General features: G+C 30.8%; 2 protein-coding genes across 3 annotated transcripts; both read right to left on the bottom strand.

The window, feature by feature from the left end:
- Positions 1 to 8,509: 8,509 nt before the first annotated feature.
- LOC116000903 (eyes absent homolog) lies at positions 8,510 to 13,946 on the bottom strand. Of its 2 annotated transcripts, XM_031240771.1 has the most exons (7): positions 13,872 to 13,917; positions 13,466 to 13,504; positions 13,042 to 13,251; positions 12,707 to 12,874; positions 11,736 to 11,829; positions 10,418 to 10,612; positions 8,510 to 9,001 (listed from the first exon to the last, which is right to left on the bottom strand). In XM_031240771.1, exons 3-7 carry the CDS (start codon positions 13,228 to 13,230, stop codon positions 8,718 to 8,720), a joined length of 930 nt encoding a protein of 309 aa, XP_031096631.1. In that variant the 5' UTR covers positions 13,231 to 13,251; positions 13,466 to 13,504; positions 13,872 to 13,917; the 3' UTR covers positions 8,510 to 8,717. The 2 variants fall into 2 exon arrangements, with proteins under 2 accessions (XP_031096631.1, XP_031096630.1); XM_031240770.1 differs by lacking the exon at positions 13,466 to 13,504 and having other exon boundaries at positions 13,872 to 13,946.
- Positions 13,947 to 20,227: 6,281 nt separating this feature from the next.
- Positions 20,228 to 21,624, bottom strand: LOC116001309 (expansin-like B1). Its single transcript, XM_031241194.1, has 4 exons — positions 21,489 to 21,624; positions 21,286 to 21,395; positions 20,761 to 21,063; positions 20,228 to 20,425 (listed from the first exon to the last, which is right to left on the bottom strand). Exons 1-4 carry the CDS (start codon positions 21,622 to 21,624, stop codon positions 20,228 to 20,230), a joined length of 747 nt encoding a protein of 248 aa, XP_031097054.1.
- Positions 21,625 to 22,212: the final 588 nt, after the last annotated feature.

Below are 22,212 nucleotides of genomic sequence, written 5' to 3'. Positions count from 1 at the left end.
AAGGAAATAAAGCTACACATTCGTTATGTTGTAGCTCAAAGAGTGAATAATACAAGCTATAATCCAATGAATGAACTAAGAATAATATTATAGCTACTAGGAATCGAACCCTGGTATTTGAGTTGAAGATTAGGAACCCATATCCCTGAATCAGGGGTTTAGGTGAACCAAGAGATGCCTCTTAAAGGGAAGGGAAGAGTGCGTGCCTTATACATTGTTGAAGACCTTCTGAATGGTTGACAAATGTACGACATCAGCTTGCCTTCAATATTGACCATACACGCGTCTTCCACTACTTGGATGTCAACGATTTTCACACAGATAAATAGAGTCCTACTTTTTGTACATAAAATCTGGCTTGAGTGGTTGGTACTTATGGGGCAATTATGCTATGGACTCGGGTCCACCTTGCAAGGTGGACTCAAGTACATGTTCACAAATTTAAAACTTTATGTTCACAATTATAGAATTATATTTTCACAATTTTAGAACTCTATGTTCACAATTTTATATCTCAATATACAAAATTACATTACTCAATATTCACAATTTTTGAACTCTATATTCCTAATCACTGTTGCAAAAATCCCCGCCTAGGCGCTAGGCGCTCCTAGGCCGAGGCGAATTGCTCCCTAGGCGTCCACCTAGGTGGCCGGCCGCCTAGGAGGCCGCCTAGCGCCTAACTCGGCCGACTGGGCCGAGTTGGCGACCGACTACGCCGAATTTGGCCGAGTTAACTCGCCCAACTCGGCAGAGTTAACCAAGTTAACTCAAGCGAGTCTGCCTTGTTAATTTTATTATTATATTTATATATATTTAAATTTATTTATTTATATAAGTATGAGAAATAAGATATATATATATATATATATATATATATATATATATATATATATAATATAATATAATATATGACATACACCCACACACATGAATTAATTTTTTGTTTTTATAGGTCGCCGCCTAAGTACCGCCTAGGCGCCGCCTAGACCGCTTAGGTGCTAGGCGCTAGTCTACCGTCTGACTAGCGCCTAGCGCCTACTGCAACCATGTTCCTAATTTTGTTATAGCAAAAATTGTGTTATACTATTGAATATAGAGTTATGAAATTGTGAATATAGAGTTCAAAAATTGTGAACATAGAGTTTAAAAATTGTGAACATAGAGTCCTGCAATTGTAAACATGGGTCCATGGCATAACAACCGGTACTTATGTTGTTATGTTGGAATTGTGGGTTGAAACCTTGCTAGTTGAACTTTGTTAATATTTTGCTTCCTTTCACACTCCTTTTAAATTTGTTGGGTCACCCTTCTTATCTGTCACCCTCTTGGGCTTAGATTTTTCCAATATAATGAGCCCGAGTCCCATATCCTCATCAATATCAAATGTAATTCAAAATATCGAAAATGTGAATTTTAGTGACATGCCAACACTTTTAATTAAATGTAATTGATTTTAAAAAAAATTTAATTATGCTTGATAAAATTAATGGTAGTGGACTAAAACAATCTTCAAAAGATATATCAATTCAGCCATGAAAAATGATAGAGGGGAAATGAGGTGTAAAGTCGTTCTACATATTGGACATCAAGTCAACAACTACTGATGCCTCATGGTGGTCCGCATCATATCGTCGATTCTACCCAATCTGAAATCTGAATTATTAAAGGTATGGTATACATACTTTTATTTATTTACCCACAACATCTCATCCACATTTTTAATAGTCATATTTGTACTTCTTTTTTACCTCCTTATTAATGTAAAAACTCTAGGGCATGTTTTGTAAATAATTAGCCTATCAGCTAATTTTAGTCTATTTGATCATTATTAGTTATTTGACTTGTTTAAAAAATCAATATAAGTATTTGGTTAATAAGCTTTTTGTAACTTCAAAATACTAAATTTTAAAAAGCTAATCAAAGCAACATTTTCAATTAGCATTTTGAGAAAAAAGAAATTATACCAAACAACTATCAGCTAACAGCTAATTTACCAAACACAATTCTACAATCAGCTAATATTATCAATTAATTATGGCCCTGTTTGGTAAATGGATGTTAGCTGTTTGGGTTAGAAGGTATGATTATTTGATAACATTAGCTAATTGTAGAAAGATGTTTGGTAAATTAGTTGTTAGATGTTAGCTGATATAGCTGTTTGGTATAATTTCTTTTCTCAAAAAGCTAATTGAAAAGGCTGCTTTGAGTAGCTTTTTGAATTTTATTATTTTGGAGTTACAAAAAGCTTATTAACCAAACACTAAAATCGATTTTTTAACCAAATCAAACAATATATAGTGGTCAAATAAGCCAAAATTGGCTGATAGGCTAATTATTTACCAAACAGGGCCTATACCTTCTAACTCAGTCAGCTAACAGCATCAACTAATAGCCATTTACCAAACACTATTAATCCTCCATTTCAACTTTCCGCTCAAAACACTCTTATACTAATTTGCGTAATATTGTAAAATATGATAATACAATTTCTATTCGTACTATAATTGTACAGTAAAATATAGTAATACAATTCTAATACAATATATTTTTCCTACTTTCCTATTCATAATATATACAATTATAGATTAAAATTAATAATCTATACTAATGGTAATACAATTATTATTCCTACTACAATTGTACATTAAAATATGGTAATACAATTCCTAATACAATATATTTTTCATACTTTTCTATTCGTAATACAATTTTAGATTAAAATTACTTATTTATACGATTATTAAAAACAAAATTCTCCTTCCTTGCATTCCCGCCCAAACAATGAAATAGGAAAATAGAAAAGGATCCTTAATTCACTAAAAATGGCAAAGGAAACGAAATTACTGATTAGTACTAATAATAATAATCAGTTAAAAAGTTAGCAGTAAAATATGAAAATAAAAAAATTCTTAATTCACTGAAAATGGAAATGAAAATGGAATTCACTAATTAATACTAGTAATAATAATCAGTTAAAAAGATTAAAATTACTAATCTATACTATTATTAAAAATAAAATCCTCCTTCCTTGCATTCTCGCCAAACACTTCTGCCCAAATAATAAAATAGGAAAATAAAAAAGGATCCTTAGCACACTGAAAATGGAAAAGGAAATAGAATTCGCTGATTAATACGAATAATAATAATCAGTTAAAAAGTAAGCAGTAAAATAGAAAAATAAAAAAAGATCCTTAATTCAGAAACAAAACTCACTGATTAATACTAATAATAATCTGTACAAAAGTTAGCAATAAAATAGAAAAATAAAAAAAAATTCTTAATTCATTGAAAATGAGAAAGAAAACAAAATTCACTGATTTAATACTAATAATATAATAATCAATATAAAAGTTAGTAGTAGAATAGGAAAATATATATGTGAGATAGGGGAGGAAAATAGGGAATAATAAAAATAAATAAATATGAAAAAAAGAAAGATGGGAAATAAGTAGAAAAAGAAATGCTTTCAAAAAAAAAAAAGTAGAAAAAGAAATAGAGTGAGAAAGTACAGGATTAGATGGACCACAGATTTTGTACTGTTATTTTCCTACCACTTTTGAGAATCTTGTATTGTTTATCCCAACTTCCAAGTGGATATTCCTATTGCACTTCTAGAAAAATCCTACAATCATTTAACCAAATTCTATACAGCATTAGATTTTTTTCCCTTAAACGTGTGGATGGCTAATTCTCTATAAATAACTCAAATCTATGCACCTTTCCTACATATAGGTTTCCATATAAAGTAATGTATTTAAAGAAGAGGAAAAAAACAAACAATTTATTATATTTGTATGTATAGTGATAGCTGCATTCTAGTTCATTTCTTTGCCTCATAAGCTTACTTTTTAAAAATAAAATAATCATAAAATGAGTGATCAAGTGGGTAGAGCATGACTCTCATATCTTAAAGTTACGAGTTTATTTTTGCCAACATTCTCTTAGCTAAAACTATCACGATGTATACCCTTAGCTTAAATAGTAATTGCAGGTTTCCTAATCAACCAAAAAAAAAAAATGATGAGGTACTACAAACGGATAGATTAACTAATATATTTACTTACATGACATTGCAATAATATATTTACTTACATGACAATGCAAACATAAATGTGATGAACTATAACAAATATTTACAAAATTTAAATTAGATTATTCAAATTAAACTAAATAATTATGAAAACCTTAAATAGTTATGATTAAATTATCACTTCTAATGAATAGAGAGAGAGAGAGAGCGGGTGTTTAGTTCAATGAATATTTTGAGATAAAGTAATATTTTTGAAAATTTCAAATAATCTAAAAACGTGAGTAAAATATAATTCTCATGGATATTACTAAACATATTGAACTAACAACAAAAATTAAGAATATGACATTTTCTTGAATCAAACAAAGAATATGATATTACAATATTCGGTCAAATTCTTGTCTTGGTAACTATAATGTTATAAGTTTGACTTCCTGCGAGAGCTACTATTGGCCTTCTTGATTTGAACTGGTCAGCTATAGACAACCTAGATTGGTTTACCTTCTTATGGTCATTTGTAGGCTAAGATCATAAGGTGAGATTTACTCAATGTACATTATCAGGTAGTTACTGCAGGTTCCCTCATTACTCAAAAAAAAAAAAAATCCTTATTCAATATTCATATTCCTAATGTTATGTAAGATAATTTGAACCAAACATACCCCAAAAGAAATTTATATTGATATTTTTCTTAAGATCTTTACAATACATGGAATTTAATATATAATATTATTTTTAAAAAACTTTTTGTTTGCTTTTATATAAAATTGAAAGATTGGTCTTATCTAAACTAAAAATTTAAATTGATAGTGAAATTATGTATTATTGTTTTTATATATTTATACCCAACATTTATGTATATATTTTGTATTCATAAATTTATTCTGAGATGCATGTGAATATGTGACAGGCACGAGCTAGCTATAGTTCCAATATTATACGAACCTCATCCTTAGGAAAGGCTAAAAATATGAAATGAAGTGCTGAGATTTTTAGTTTGTCGCCTGACTTAAAGGTTACTGATGGTGATAGTGTGGAGTTCGAATTGAATCTTATTGGAAATATGTATAAGAAAAAGGTCCAAGGATGCTAGGACTAGAATCTGGTTAGTGGGTTAATTGCGCAACTCGCAACTTACTCCATAGTCGCTCTAAGAACGGGGTCATGTAGACTTAAGATTAGTCCGGTGAAATTGGAATTACTTCAGTTAAAAAAATTGAAATGAAAAAATATGAAATGAATTGAATCTTAAGGATAGTGATCATTCATTGTTAATTATTTAAGACCATATAATAATAGATCATACTTTCAGGCCTTGTTTAGCAATTAGCTGTTAGCGGATTATATTAGCGGTTAATAGATAACGGATTGTGTTAGCGAGTTTGACCAACGGATTGCATCAGCGATTTGTAAAAAGATGTTTTGTAAAATTAACTTTTCAGAATAGCGGTTAACATGTAAAAAGACACATTCATAATAATAATAGTAATAATAATAATATTATTATTAACTTTATTATGTAATAATAATAAAATAAATAAATAATACTCCGTAACAAGATAAAAATAATAGTAATTATAAGAAGACAATAATAATAATAATAATAATAATAATAATAATAATATAACAACAACAACAACAACAACAATAATAATAATAATAAAACAAAAAAAAAAAAAAAGAGAGTGAACCCACATTAAAAATTTAAAGGAAAGAGGGAGTTAAACTCCTCTATAAAAGGAGTTCAACTCCTCATCTTTTCAACCCTTCCCCATCTGATGTGTTCCCACGTCGGATCAGTCATTATATGGTGGACCATGGTCCACAATGCATTGTGGACAATGTCCCAAAACGCCGTCGTTTCATTAAGTAAAGTAACGGTTGCCGTCGAGTCTTAACGGAGTTTCGTAAATGAAACTACAGTTCATCACAAAAGATATTGTCTTAACGGAGTTTCGTAAATGAAACTACATTTCATCACAAAAGATATTGTCTGACATTTGTTTTTATATTATCAAATGAAACTGTAATTATATAAAAATGAAATTGTAGTTGTGTTGAAAGAAAACTGATATAAAATGAAACTGAATAACAGTTTCACATATTTGAGTGTATATTGTTGAAACTGTAGTTATATTGAAATGATACTGTAGTTGTGTATTGTTGAAATTGTAGTTATATCGAAATGATACTGTAGTTGTGTTGAAAGGAAACTGAAGTATATTATAAAATAAACTGTAGTTGTATTGAAAGGAAACTGAATAATCGTTTCACATATTTGAGTATATAATGTTGAATGAAACTATAGTTATATAAAAAAGTAACTGTAATTGTGTTGAAAGGGAATTGCAGTGTATATAAAATGAAACTGAATATGTTATACACAGAGTTAACCGTGCGGAACGGAACCGTTTTTACTGTTTCTTTTTATTAATCAAAACAACGTTCGTTTTGATGCATGGACCACTATGAATTATTGACCACGGTCCACAATAAAATTTGCGACATGGGATGGGGAAAGTAAAAGGAGCCTAAGGCTCTTTTATTAAATGGGCCTTAGGCTCCTCAAAAGTTAACAATTTTATTATTATTATTATTATTATTATTATTATTATTATAGGAGGGTGTTTTGGGGGAAGGATAACGCTCACCCCAAATGCTGTAATTTTGAGATTTCAGTGGTTTGGAGCAAACCGTTGCTCCAAACTGTTGAATTACCAAACAAAAGTTTTGGTATTTTGACATGGTCAATGATAAAAATGACGGATCCGTCAAAATTTTGACAAATTCGTTATTTATCAAACAAGTTCATAGTCAAGATAAATTGTTATATCTTAATATAAATCACTCATCTGTAAAGGTTACCAGGGGTAGATGCTTCGGGCTTTGGTTTTTTTTTTTTTTTTTTTTAAATTTTCTTTTTAGGTTTCGGTTTTGATTTTAAAAAAATTAAACCATTCGGTTTAACATTAGAGTTCGGTTCAGTTTCGATTCGGTTTAAGATCCCCAAATTTCAACATTTCCTAATTTTCCGAACATACTACCAAACAATACATATTTATATAATCACACAATCCATATCCAAAATCTAAACATTATATAACAAAATAGCAATTCAAAGTTCAAACATACTACTAAGTACTAATTGTGAGGTAAAGAACAATTGCGGCAAACAACAAAAGAGCAAAAGTAAAAGACAAGCTAAAAAGAAATCAAATAAAAAATTTAAGAGAGATACCAATGAGAATAGGAACTGAACAACGGAGCAAGCATCAAGAGACTTGGCTTTACTTCTTTTGTTATTATTATTATTATTATTATATTATTATTATTATTATTATTAAAATCAAATGGTATTCGGTTTGATTTTTACCAAACCGTCGCCGTTCAGTTCGGTTCAGTTTACAAGAATCCCGAACCGTTCGATTTTTTTATATATATATATAACTAGTTCGGTTCGGTACGTTTTGATTCGGTTCGATTTGGATAAACCGAACCGAATTGCCCACCCTAGAGGTTACATCACTAAATTAAACTAACACATAGCTAATATTAATAAACAAGTTGCAATCAGTAGTGAGGCAGTGTTGTTCAATTTTCAAGTGACAAAAGGGACATTTGTGAGCTGAGAAGAAAATCAACATCACACAAATAATTTTCTTCATTATCTGGTTGCTATTATGCATATTTGGAGACACATACTAATCACCCCACCCCATCTAATCAATGCAAAAGACAAACTTACAGCTTCTATCAAATCTTCAAAGAATGATTCATCAAGATTTATTTTAAATTCATTGTTTGTTTATTATGGGTACACAATATATTTCAATCTCAATTAATTGATAAATATTTTCAATACAATCAATAAATATGTATGCTACAATAACAAAATACAAGGCTACAAATAACTGACGATTAATATCTCTACAAAGAAGGGGGTACGGTTTACAACATAACACATTAACACCTCTAGTGTTGTTCCCAGTGACTTTTCCGACTTTATAACTAATAGTTTTGATTTCAAGACTCTTGATGGACAAATAATACAAATTCATGTTCTGAAGTGAATAATGTTTCCCACTTTCCCTCACCTATAATTCCATTTTAAATATAAAAAAAAAAATTTGTCATTGTTCACACAACTTGTGTAATAAAGAATATAGGATGTGACCATCAAGTTACATCAGTGGGATAAAGTTGATTATTTTTGCCGATATGTTGGACTTTTCTTTTAGATATAAAGTTACATCCAAATCAAATACGGTATAACTAATTTCAGTCTATATGATCGTTACATATGCTGAAATTGAAATTCTGCTAAATGATTGCTATAGAGTTAATTTTATTTTTTGTCATAGATTTATAGGTGTCATTTCATTTTAAATTTTTAGTTTAATTTTTTTTTTTCAAAACATTCTATGTTTACATGACTATTTTTGGTCTTCCCTTAACAAATCCAAGAGTGCAATCATATGCTGCCCAACAAAAGTACTGTGACATGATATATACACCAATCTGTGTATTGGGCTCACAAACTTCAGACTACATGAAAATTTATATTTGCCTTCTTTTACAATAATGATAATGATAGAATCTTGCTACACACCATGATCTAAGGGAGAACATCATATTTCTAAATTCACCAATCCAAGAATGAATTAACGAGATGAATCAATTCAGGTCATGGTTCAACTGGTGATTTGAGATCCTCTTTGTTTTTCTCATCATTGCGGTTTTCATATACAACTGCAAGGTAGAGATCCAGGTCTTTCGGTGTGAGACCCGGGAACCTGTGATACTTGCTTGAACACGGATCAATTTTAACAAACGGCCACCTCATGGCTTCCGCTGCTTCACATTCTTCCCATCCATCCCCAATGACACAGAACTGGACATTTGGGCCACTAAATCGCTCCCTTATCCATGTAAAGCACTGCATCTTTCCCACATCCCATGCACTGTAAACTGATATCGACGATAATTTGTTAGTCAAATGCTCCTGAAGTTGGGCTGCATAATAGAAACTATTGCATGACTGTAAGAGATCAATTGGTTTTTTTCACCTTGATTATGTGGTATTTCCGTGGTCATCCACAAAAAAATGTAATTCTTGTTTGCTAAAACAAAAACTATAGCTTATTCAGGATTGTAATCCTTGTTTACCAAGACTATAGCTCCTGTAGGAAAGAAAATTGGTGCAAGCACTGATATTTAGCCATACAATCATAACACAATAGGAGGTTTGACTTGGGGTAACCCCAGCCAAGATGGTTAAGGATACAAACTTGTAACCACAAAGTCATGAGTTCGAATCCTAACCTTCTTGGTTTGAGCCCGTCAGTTATGGGCAACCTGGTTTACCTCCTTGTGATCCTTTGCCCAGTTGGGTCACAAGGCGGGGTTTACCCAATGCACACTCTCGGTGGCAGTGGTTGTGGGGTTTTCTCGTCACCCGAAAAAAAAAAAAAAAAAAAGGTTTGACTTAGTGCACATTTCATTTCAATGTACATGTAAGGAACTTCAAATATTTGTAGTTTCTATGTAACATCTTTGAACAATGTTACAATGATTTAGCCAAGACTAAGAATAATTAAAACACGAGTGCCATATGTTAGAAACCAAGAGTGACTAGTTTAATAGTTTTTCCTCTTGCCATTATGACTGGCCACAATTATTAACTTGACTACTATTTTGGGCAGGGTGGGGGATCACCTCTCCCTTTCCCCAGTCTCAATATGGAACTCTATGCTGCAAAAGTGATTATCAGTGTTATTTCTCAACATTTTAGAGCATTTCTCAACTTTGCTACTAGAATGAACTGTATTAATTCTTGAGTAATAAAATAAACCAGAGAGTGAACAGAGGGAGGGTGTGTTCAAGGATGAAAATTATTTTTAGTAACCCCCTTCTATTTTTTTATTTTTTTTTCCAATTATCATTCTTGCCCTGCTTCTGTTAATATCCTTAGCAAACTCAAACAAAGAACATATTGAAAAAACTATGACAGTTAGTTTGAACCACTGAAATCCACTTGAACTAGCCCCAACCTTACCATTGGTTAATACTTTTTCTTTTTTGGCACATAAGAGGGGGGTTGTAAAGTTGGGATTTTGACCTAGTCCAAAAAGTCTGAGGGGCTTAGTTTACCAGTTACCACTAAGAAAAACCCTGAACCTCCCACTTCTCCAAACTTGACATTGAAACTACATCAATGATATTCAGTGAATTTAGGAAAAAGTAAACAAGGTGATGATTAAAAAACTAAGCTCATAATGAAACCAAGATGTAAAATGAAATGGTTGAAGATTTTCACAGAATATATAGAAGTGCAAAATAGCAAAGTTTCAAGATAAAATTAGTAAGCTAAAAAGTGGAACTAACCATTCTCATAAGAAATGATATCACCCAGTCGAAAGAGTAGGCATTTAACCAAGCTGGGTATCAGTGTCCCAGAAGTCACTAGGACATTCACATGTTGATATTTAGTACCCTGTCCATCATTAGCATCAATAGGTGAGCAGTCACTGGGAGTCAACTCTGCATTAGCACTTGCACATTGTTCCAAGCAAGTCCGAGCTGAATAGTAAAAGAGGCATCCATAAGCAAAGCACATTAAGAATCACTCCATGATTTTTATCTATTAAACCAACCATATCCAATTCTTTTAGCCTATAACAAAATGGAAAGGCATAATGAAGAAATACTTTTATCTGGAAGAACAGGAAATAAATATTGTATGCAGTCCAACTAAATTCCACTGTCATCTGTAATGTCCAAAATGGAGAACACCAATCAAAATGGAAATGATGAATGCATGATACCTATGTTTCAGTACGGCTTAAGGTGAGTGTACAATTTATTTATTTAGAGTATAACATAAGCTACTAGTTTAGTGCAAAGTGTTGTAAGACACTTAATATATATATATATATATATATATAACATTGCCTGCCTTCTTTAGCACATGCAGGCAGCAGGAAAACTGTCTCATAATGAAATTTAGTTATGTAGTAGCAATATTGCAAATCACCTTCTGGTGTGCATTTACAATAGTTCCTAAAAGTTCATGGCAGAGTAGAAAATGAAATGTCCCTTATTGGAGAACTTTCAAAAGGTGCTCTTCTAATATATAAGGAAAAATGAAGGAGTCTGATCCTATTCTCTATCATTCATGAGAGAACCATACTGCATTAAATATCAATGAAGAGAAAAGTGATTAAATTCCAACACTGTGCAGTTCTCAGATCAACTACAGAGAAAATTTTGTTGTTCATATTTTTCCTTTAAATGTAAGAAAAGAATGTAAACTTTGTAAAAGAAACAAAACCCCAAAATCAACTGATATAATTAAGAATTATGTGAAGGATAATAACAGAGGAACATGAAGATTTACCAACAACCTTTTCTTCATCTAAAGAATGATTAACAGGATTCCCAAGTCCAATAAAAGATAATGCCAATGCTAGCAAGTTCATATTGATGGTCAATTAGCTATTACGTCACCTTTATTAACTACCAGTATATTGCATCATAGTATACTACTACAAAAATACTTTTCAGACAAATCTTTCAACCTAACAGTTCAGCATGTATTATGTAAATCTGCTTCTCATTCAAGATTTTACAGGCACACATTTGTTATGTTCTATTCAATATTTCAATGTTACCAGGCTAGTAATAGAACTGTAAGGTAATTTACCTGATGAGAACCATCTATCTGTATAACTATCAGTTTCATCATAAAGGTCATTCCAGCATTTAATCATATCTCCATTAAGAATGCTATGCAACCCCTGCAAAACAATGGAAAACAGCAACCTAAAAAGATAGTTGTAGACTAGTAGGTCTCCAAAAGAAATCATTTGCCAAAACAAATACTTTTGAAATGTGTGTGTGTGTGCGCATTTTTTTTTCCACAAAATTTTGTCTCTATTTTGGCTGTTGCAGAGTTGCTGTACATATACATATTCCTTATGCACCCAAAGCCTTATTATAAGAACCGACTAGCTAGCTGCAGATCTGGAACTCATTCCTGGTGATTTGATCTGTGTCCATGGTACCGCAAGACAACCAAATATTTGTGCAAGTGAAGATTTTAGACTCCCATATAGCCCAAAGCCTTAAACTAAGGAATGGTAAATGGGTTTTTTTTAGGTTAATAACACTGATTTATGCATGACAAGTGGTTTATAGGTAAGCACAAATGCAGAGTTCTATTTGAAAGTAAAGTTTGGGTTATGCGCAAGGTTTGCTAAACATGTTAAATTTTGGACCTTTGGTGTTAGATCTAATGACATTATGCATTTCTTTTGGTGTTATAGATACATTGGCCGTTATGTTTTTCTTACTCCCTGAAAGGCAAATTGGATCACAAGTTCTCTCAAGTGTTACCATATTGAAATACTGCTATGTAAATTTTTTTACACTTCTTGCTTGGGAACTTGAGTTAGTAGTTTTCTAAAAGAGAATACATATAAAGAACAGACATTCTCTATACTAGGATCACAAATCACCTTGGCAGACATCATAAGAAAATACTAGAAAGAAAACATCAAGAAAACAGCATTCAGGATGATTCTTGGGTGATAATGATGACCAATAGTGAGAAGTACTCCGTAATTCACAAATATCAAAACGTTTTACATGGTTGGAAACAACCTAAAAGAATACCTTTTTGTACTTCTGTGCTATGACGCGATGCCTGTATGCTAATTTTCTCTTATTGGCATCATCAGTTGGAGGACTAAATCCATCGTTGTCAAAATCATAATCTGTGAGATCTCGACCATCATCATATTGGCTCATAGTATCTAGGTATGGCATGTTGCAATTTTCAATCTGAAAATTCATAAAATATTAGAATTAGAATATTTAGAAATGACATTTGAGACTAACAACTCTCAACATATTGAGGGTGTAATAAAACCGAACAAATGATAGAAAAATGGTAACTAGATTTTAAAGACCCAATCAATTGAAAAGACAAATTACGAAGGTAAACTCACTTGCTCATAAAAGAAATTGTCATCACATATTTGAAGAAGATGTTTCTCCCATGCCTTACCAATGCGTACACCAGTCGTCCAATTCTTTGAACCATTGAAAGACTCCGCAAATTTTTCATTAATTAAAGACTTGAGCAATATAAGAGTCTCATCCATATCCCAAATAAACACATTCATTTTCTGATCCATAATGGTTAGAGAATGCACACCCTAACAAGTCAAGGTTTTTTAAAAATCAGCTTTCTAAATTTCAGTATTATACACACAAAAGGCATAAAATGAATGCATTTGAGTCCTTTACAGAGATAATAAAATTACAGAAAACAGTAAAAAAAAAAAAAGAAAAAAAAAAAAGAAAACCTTTAGTTAATTATATCTCAGAATGCAGTTAAGTTTATAATTCACAGACTTCGTCTCTTCTTACCTCTGTCGTCAGGTTGATATTTGTATCCAACCAGAAAATCTGTGTAAAACATTATAATTATCACATAAAATAGTTACTTGAGTTCTTGACCTCATCTATTCCGGTTTCTGTTAAAATTGTTTCAATCATTCCCAAAAGTCTATGGTGGATACTTCTCAGGCAAATCCATATTTCAGTACTATGCGTTTAGCACCATATTCTTGCAATTATAGCTGCAACAGCAGCTCTCTAGTAATTCAACCTACATTTTTCAGTTCCTAGGATGAATTGTAAACCATGATTTTCTTCCAAGTCCCAATTTTTTAAATGATCAATTCAAGGTTTCAAACTTTGAACAATGGTACTACAGATATTTGTGGCAATACTTCGATTTAGAGAGAGAGAGAGAAAGAGAGAGAGAGAGCACCTCATAAATCTCTGAACATTTTTGGGAGCTTTCCTTTTGCAGAGCAGTTGCGGAGTGGGGGAAGATGCCATAGGTTTCTCAGTCTGTCTAATAAAGGTTGTTAGCTGCAACATGATTTGGGCCATGGCTAAAATAAGCCCGTTATGAATTTGCTAAAGGAATGACTAACAATTCATTTGGTTCCAAGGATTCACGGAATGAATCTGGCAAGAATAAAAATGGCAAATTATGCTATGGACCTGGGTCTACTGGACTCGAGTCTATGTTCATAATTTTAGAACTCTATGTTCACACTTTTACAACTCAATGTTCACAATTTTAAATCTCAATATACAAAATTACATTACTCAATGTTCACAATTTTTTAACTCTATTTTCACAATTTTGTTATATAAATTAAAAAATTGTGTTATAGTGTTGAACATAGAGTTTTGATACTGTTGAATATAGAGTTATGAAATTGTAAACTTGGACCCAGGTCCACCTTGTAAGGTGGACCAGGTCCATGGCATAACAACTGAATGAAAATTCTATTTTGAAATTAATGTTGGAAAATTCGCAATTTTTTGCCACTTGAGATTTTTTTTATTAAAAACGATTCTTTTATAACTATTTTGAGATCTAAAAAAAAAAAGTTGAGTTAATTTTATTTTTTGTTCTAGATTTATAAGTGTGTATCTACTTTTAGTCATTAGTTTTAGGGAAAAGGGTCAAACTTTAGCTTAAAAGTCAATTAGCCTCCACAACTTTTTAAAGGTACAATTACACCCATAAACAATTCATTTTGATGTAATGAGACCCAAAAACATGTTAATGACATGCTATCACAGGTCATTAGAAATTTGCCCACCTTCCGGTACATTTTTTAGGACAAAAAATGTGACCGGCAACCGGCGAACGATCACCGGTGCAGGAGAAAGGGAACCACTGGTTCGCCTTCTCGCTGGAGATGGTCGCCTTCTCCAGCAAGAAGGCGAACTAGTGGGTACCGCCTTCTCAACTGGATAAGGTGACCACTTGGTCGCCTTCTCCCAGCGAGAAGGCGGTTACTAGTTTGCCTTCTCCCAACGAGAAGGCGGAACCACTGGTTCCCCTTCTCCAGCGAGAAGGGGAACCTCTAATTCTCCTTCTCCATGACTGGCGACCGTTCACCAGTCACTTTTTTTGGCCTGAAAATGTACTGGAAGGTGGCCGGATTTCTAATGACCTTTGATAGCAGGTCATTAGTCTATTTTTGAGTCTCATTACATCAAAATTAATTGTTTATGGGTGTAATTGTACCTTAAAAATTTGACAGGGCTAATTGACTTTTGAGCTAAAGTTCGAGAGCCTAAATGACATAACCATTTTTGGTATCCATCAACAAAACTGTTTAAATGACATTAAATACAAGGACATTTTAGTATATTCAATTTTAAGTGTTAATTTATCTTCTTCTTTTTTTTTTTTTTCATTTCCGGTCCTAGATTTATGTGTCATTCTACTTTTAGCCATTTTTTTTATTTTATTTCTGAACATCTATGTTGACCCTAACATTATTGTAGCGTGATCATTTTTTATCTCGAATCAATAAATATGTTTAAATGTCAAGAAAATGACGTTATTAACCATTCAAAATCCTTTTTTCTCCTTGGTAATAAAGCAATACAAAAGTTCTATCTGATTATATAGCGAACTTATATGATGTTTAATTTTTCACACACATACACACAATATTAAGAACATTTAATTTGTACAATTTATGGGTATTTTGTTGAAAATGTGTGTACAAGTATTACATTTTTCCTTATAAGCAAGTAAGCAACAAACACTTTAATCCATATTAGAATTACTAGTTTTACACGCGCATTGCGCGAATGGGTTAATGCCCAATGTTTATATTTAAATAAATATTTGAAAGTATATCGATGCAAGATTATATAGGAGAAGTTTATACATAGGTAATTGAATGTCAAATTTGTTTATTTAAATATGTAACTCAAAGTATATAAATCCAAGATAATATAGAAAATTCATTATAATTGTCACTAAAATAAATGTTTGCAACTTTGTAAAATCGATAGTCTAAATACTTGGTCTAAAAATGATAGTGTAAATAAATACTACTTTTGGTTTGAATTTTTCTAAGTATTCTTAATTCTCTTTTGAGTAACATTGTCATTGTCTTCATCTTTACTATTTGTCATCTTCCTTTTTGTTGGTAGTGTGTTATTTGCAATTGAGTTATTGTTGGTAGCATAAATGCCAACGTCATGCAATGAGATTATGATATAAAAGCTATGGACTTTCTTTTAGGTGTTCTGCTCGGGATTCATTTGGTTCAACCATTATTGTTGAATGAGTTATTGTGAATAAAGAAATCTCTAGTTTAAGGAAAAAGATTAAATAAATTAGTAAAAATTTGAAAATTTTAAATATGATGTATTCCAAAGATATTAAAATGCAGTTTCTTGCTTCAATTTGTTGGGTAATGGGTTATTTGAGTACTTTCATTGTCAACAAATCCCCCAAGTAGTTAATATGATTGGTTTCAAACAATTCTTTTTTATTTTTTTCATGGTATTAATAAAATACTTGGTAAATAAATATATAACATTATTTTGTATAATAACTTTGATATTTAATTACAAGATAATTTAATGTAAAAAGAACATAATGAACAATGTAATGAATATCAATTGATGAATTTGAATGTACAAAATCTTTGCATTAGAGAAAATAATGACAATATAACTAATGAAATTATTTTTCTTATTTAATTTATTGATAATGAGTATTTTTTTAAATAAAGGCATTGTAGACACATAATTCTAAATTAAAGAAATGCATATGTATCATTTTTTGTTGTAACTACTAATTTATTTAATTCAATAAGAGTAAAATAGAGTGATCCCGCTTTAATTTGTTGGGTTATTTGAGTACTCTCTTTGTCAACCAATCCCCCAAGTAGTTAATATAATTAGCTTCAAATTATTTTTAAATTTTTTCATGGTAGTAATAAAATACTTGGTAAATAAATATATAACATTATTTTGTATTATAACTTTGATATTTAATTACAAGATATTGTAAAAATAAGATAATGAGCAATGTAATGAATATCAATTGATAAATTTGAATGTAAAGAATCTTTGAATGGGAGAAAATAAAGACAATATAACTAATGAAATTATTTCTCTTATTTAATTTAATTTTTTGATAATAAATAATGTTTTCAAATAAAGCTAAGGTATTGTAGACACATAATTCTAAATTAAAGAAATACATATATCTCATTTTTTGTTGTAGATAATAATTTATTTAATTTAATAAGAGTAAAATAGAGTGAGGAACTTAACTATGCCAATTTGATTGGGATGAGATTTGAACCTAAGACCTTTATTATAGAAATTAATGGGTAAGTTAAAAGTTAACGGAATATTAACGGAGAATATAATATTTAACGAAAAACTTAATGGATAATCATATAATTAAGGATAAATTAGGAAATCTCAAGAAAAAATATAAATCTAAACAATCTGAACCATTCATTTGATTAAATAATTTGACCGCCATTTTTTCTACCTATTTTAGGCCTAACTCTCTTTGGCTCTTATTAGTATATATATATATGTGTGTGTGTGTGTGTGTGTGTGTGTGTGTGTGTGTATGTATATATATTATATATATATATATATATATATATACTAGTTTTTTCGACGCGCTTTGCGCGAAGACTTGTGCCCAATATTTAAACCAAATTAGTAAATCATTTTGAAATAGATATAATGCATTTTTTTTAGTTGTCGAAGTTTCATAGATATTCGAGTAAAATTTTTGTTGTGTATGTATTTGAAATTAATACAAGAAATTCAAATTCATTGTGATGAATATATTCCACTGTAATTTTAAGGGTACTCAACGTTGTATTAAAATATGTTTGTCTTTGAAAATGAATAAAATTTGTTTAAATATAGTCTTCTTCTTCTTTTTTTTTTTGAGAAAAATATAGTCTTCTTCTAATGAGAGATATATCCCTTATAAATTCATATTCATATATAGATATACATAATACTTGATTTCAACTATCTCAATTCAACAACTTCCACAGATTGGTATCCAAAAATCTTGTCTCAATTCAACTGCAAATGCATTATGTTGTTGCTCATTTATAATATTAATATTTTTAAATAATAGTGTGTGTATGTGTATATATTAATATTATTGAAGTAAGAATTATAGAAATGATAAATTACTAAATATAACTATGGTAATAATATTTAATTAAAATCTAAATGAATTTAAACTTACCATTGAAGAATGTAAGAAAAGATATTGTGTATGCATGTGTATGGTAATTATAATGTGAAAAGATAACAGAAGTTATAACGGTAGGGATATTTTTGTCCAAAAAATTATGTAGTACAACTTTTATAGCATAAGGTACAACAAAAATTAACGGAAAAAACGGACATAAACCAGGGGTATAACCTGGATTGAGACTTATTATGTTTTTAGATTAGATTATTATGATAGACAAGGACATAATTCGAGAGGAATTTTGTGAGCCAAAATGTTGAATCAATATTGAAGATAGACATATAAAACAACTGATACAAACAAGGAAATCATGGTAAAATTAGGGTGTGTTTGGTTTAGCTATCAGGAATGTATATTAAAGTCATTGTTATTGTTTGGTTGACATGTTTTTAGAACACTACTATGAGTTTTGATTACCCTTTAATGGCTAAAGACATTCCCTAATAAAATAAGGGTTTCATTCCATTTCTCAGTCGTTTCCCCAACTATTAATAAGCATTTCAATTCCACTCTACTACCAAATATAAAAAATACTTTCACCAATACTACCAAACATAAAAAATACTTGCACCAATACCCATTGCCATCACCAAATATTTGATACCCATTTCAATTCCGATTATCATGTGCGAACCAAACACACCCTTAATGTTACCGATACAAACAAGGAAACACGTACAAAGTAAAACCCTGGTAAAAGAGTAATGAGCAGACAAAAATACCCTTCGTGCACTACAAATTACCAATTAATACCATTTTTAAAAAAGACACAATAGGAGAAAACAAAAATAATAACAATAGTTTACTAATGTAGATAAAAGGCTTAGATTGGTTCACAGTTCACATCTTAACATAGATTCTCATTTAAATATATATGTGTGTGTAATCCCCATAAGGAAGACAAAATAACATAATTTATGTTTCTCAAAAAAAAAAAAAAAATTTTATGTTGATGAAGTGATCGATTATTTACAGTCAGATACTCAGATACATATAAATAATATTGACAACTGTAGACAAATAAATTAATACTTGTTCAGAAATTTATAAGATTGCCATTATTCCTGCAAATTTGGATTGGCAAAGTGACATGACATTTGTTTGAAACATTTATTATTTTTTTTAATGCTTAGTCGGATGACAAATTTGCAATCCGTACAAATGCTACTGGCGCTTTTGTATTTTTTTTTAAATTCTGTTTGTTCATTTCTTTTGTTTTGGTTTTTTTTTTTTGTTTTATTTTATTTATTAGTTTCTTTTGTGTGCGTTATTTTTTTTAAAATTTTTTGATTCTTTATTTATATGTAATAAAATTGTTTAATGAAATAATATATTAAAAGAGTACATAAATTTTCATTGATTTATAAATACAATGTATACAAATTAATTTCATCGTACTTACTCATCTAATAACTTCTTCATTATATTTGTTTATCGTACAACTGTTTTTGTATTTCATGAAATAATTTTTTAAATTGTTTTTTAAAAATTACGTTTTTAGATTTTCAGTATTGCTAGTTGTAATATTTAAAAGTAATTTATATAAAAAATTATGTTTTTGGATTTTCATTTTTGTTATTTTAAATATTTAAATGTAATTTATATATTGATATAAATTAATAATGTTGAAAAGAAAATACAGAGTAATATTTATTGAGAAAAAGGTATTAATTTTTTAAAGGGATGTGAAATTGTGGTCCACTTTAAAAAGTTGATTGAATTGTAAGGATGTAGTGTAAATAGTAAATGAATTACAAATTGGGTAATGTGGAGTAGGACCCATTCTTAAAAGTTAGAGATTTGTCAGGATAAGAATAACCTAAGCGCATAATTTAACATAACAGTTCTCATATAATATCACAAACAATATAATTATTTATTAATTTTAACGTAAAATAGCACACCACATTACAACTTTGTGTTACAACACACTTATTTTCATTGTTCATGTATTATCCGGTAGGGACGCACAATTATTAGCGACAAATTCATAATTTTTATTTTTGGTTGTCAGCAACCATTATCCGAGATTGTGCACAGAATAAATCCATAATTCTTTAGAGATGAATACCGGTGTCAATAGTTCTCCCGGCCCTCCAATTTTCTGGAATCCATTTTTTTGAGTACACCAACGTTGTTCCACCGTAAACTTTACCTACAGTGAATCTCACTTTCATTGCACCTTCTGGCGGATTTGCAAGGTCAAAAACAGCACCATAAACTCTACGCATAGATGTCCACCCTTGGCTTCCCATCTACATCATATCAATCCAAAACATAAATTTATGTCCACATAAACATATGAAAAGTTAAAAATTGTACCAATATACACCGAGATAAATATTTTAGTCTCTCAATTGTTTCTAAACTGTCAATATAATGTAGTTCCTAGTTTTCAATTTCAACTAATTTGATTCTCAAATTATTTAAAATTTCGCCAATTAAACTCTTTGAAGATAAAATTGACGAAATCTTTAAAATGAAAAAGTCACCATTTTGATCCCGTCTCATGGATATAGATCCGTGAAACGGTTTCATAGGAGAGTCGTAACTCATAAAAGCATGGCAAAACGTAATAATGATGACATACATCGTACACCTCGGCGGAGAGGACGTCGCCCTGGTTGAGCACTGCAAAGGACAGGTACCCAGGATTGCTGCTCTGATCAGTGATTTTGATTATAAGATTTTTGGGGTAATTGCATGCGACTTTTTCGTATACTACATCGATGACGCCTTTTTTGACGAGCTCCGATTCCTTGCCCGGCTTAGCCAATTTCGTGAATGCTAGGTAGCTGCAAATGAAATCTGATCCAGCTGGTCCTCCTCCGTTGTCAGTTGCGACAACCTTTGTTCCTGCGCTACTGCACAGTGCTTTATTCGTGCATATTACCTGAAATTTAATTTATATTCACGTAAGAACATCTCTTAACGTGATAACATCCAGATTTCTTTAATAATGCACAGTAATTTCTATATGAATGCACAATAACTACTCTAGCTCCATAACTACTACATGAATGCACTATAGAACATTTCGTGCATTCATATAGTAGTTTCGGTGCATTCATGTAGCATTTTTAATTTAATTCCAATTTAAAGCTAGCATACATACGTTGTAGCATGAACCGCAACCAGCTCCATTATTGAAAAGCTTGTTAGATACGGTGCAGACAGCGCCGTCATTGACGGTTCTCCCGTAGTCTTTATAGCCACATGCGCCGTCTGAATCATCAAACCCAACCACAAACTCATCATTAACGTACATGTATACGAAAATTAAGGTAAAACATAAAATGGTCGACAATATATAATAACCTGGAGTTCCCATGCCATCGGGTTGTTTGTAGAAGGTTGCTTTGGAACCAACTAATTTGCTGTGACAAAGTGCAGGTGCATAAATCAAGAATATGCACAGAAGAGTGAAACAACTAATTTTCAGTGTAAAAACCATTTTTGCTGTATGTGTTAATATAACTTCTAAGTGAAAGTTGTTTAGAGATCGAGCTGATGAGGTGCAGAGCTGAACCTAAAAACCCATATTTATACTTGAGTCTCAGCTCCTTGTTTATTAACATTTGCACGTTGACATTTTAAATGTACCAACTCACTAGATTAGGCACATAGTTTACAATTTAGCTTTGGCAAAAACTTGTGTGAGACTGTCTCACCGTGAGACGGGTCGAGTCAAGATACAAATGTGATACTTATACTTGCAAATGTCATACTTATATACTCAAATGTAGTACTAATCAGGAATAAAATTTTTGTTACTTATAAGGTTAAATGTAATACTTTTAAGGGAAAATATAATACTTTTACATTTCGATTTAAAAGTATTACATTTTTCCTTAAAAGCATTATATTTGCTCTTATAAGTGAGGGACACTTGTCAACATTACTTATTATGAAAAATGTATTACTTTTCTCTTATAAGTAACAAAAATTGTATTCCGATCCTAATTATTATTACATTTGAGCATATAAGTATGACATTTGCATGCTGCTTCGACCCGACCCGACCCGTCTCACGAATAAGGAT

This window comes from Ipomoea triloba, chromosome 13, assembly GCF_003576645.1.
Source record: "Ipomoea triloba cultivar NCNSP0323 chromosome 13, ASM357664v1".
Taxonomy (NCBI): Eukaryota; Viridiplantae; Streptophyta; class Magnoliopsida; order Solanales; family Convolvulaceae; genus Ipomoea; species Ipomoea triloba.
The sequence above is the reverse complement of the archived record's forward strand: the minus strand, read 5'-3'. Positions and strand labels throughout refer to the sequence as shown.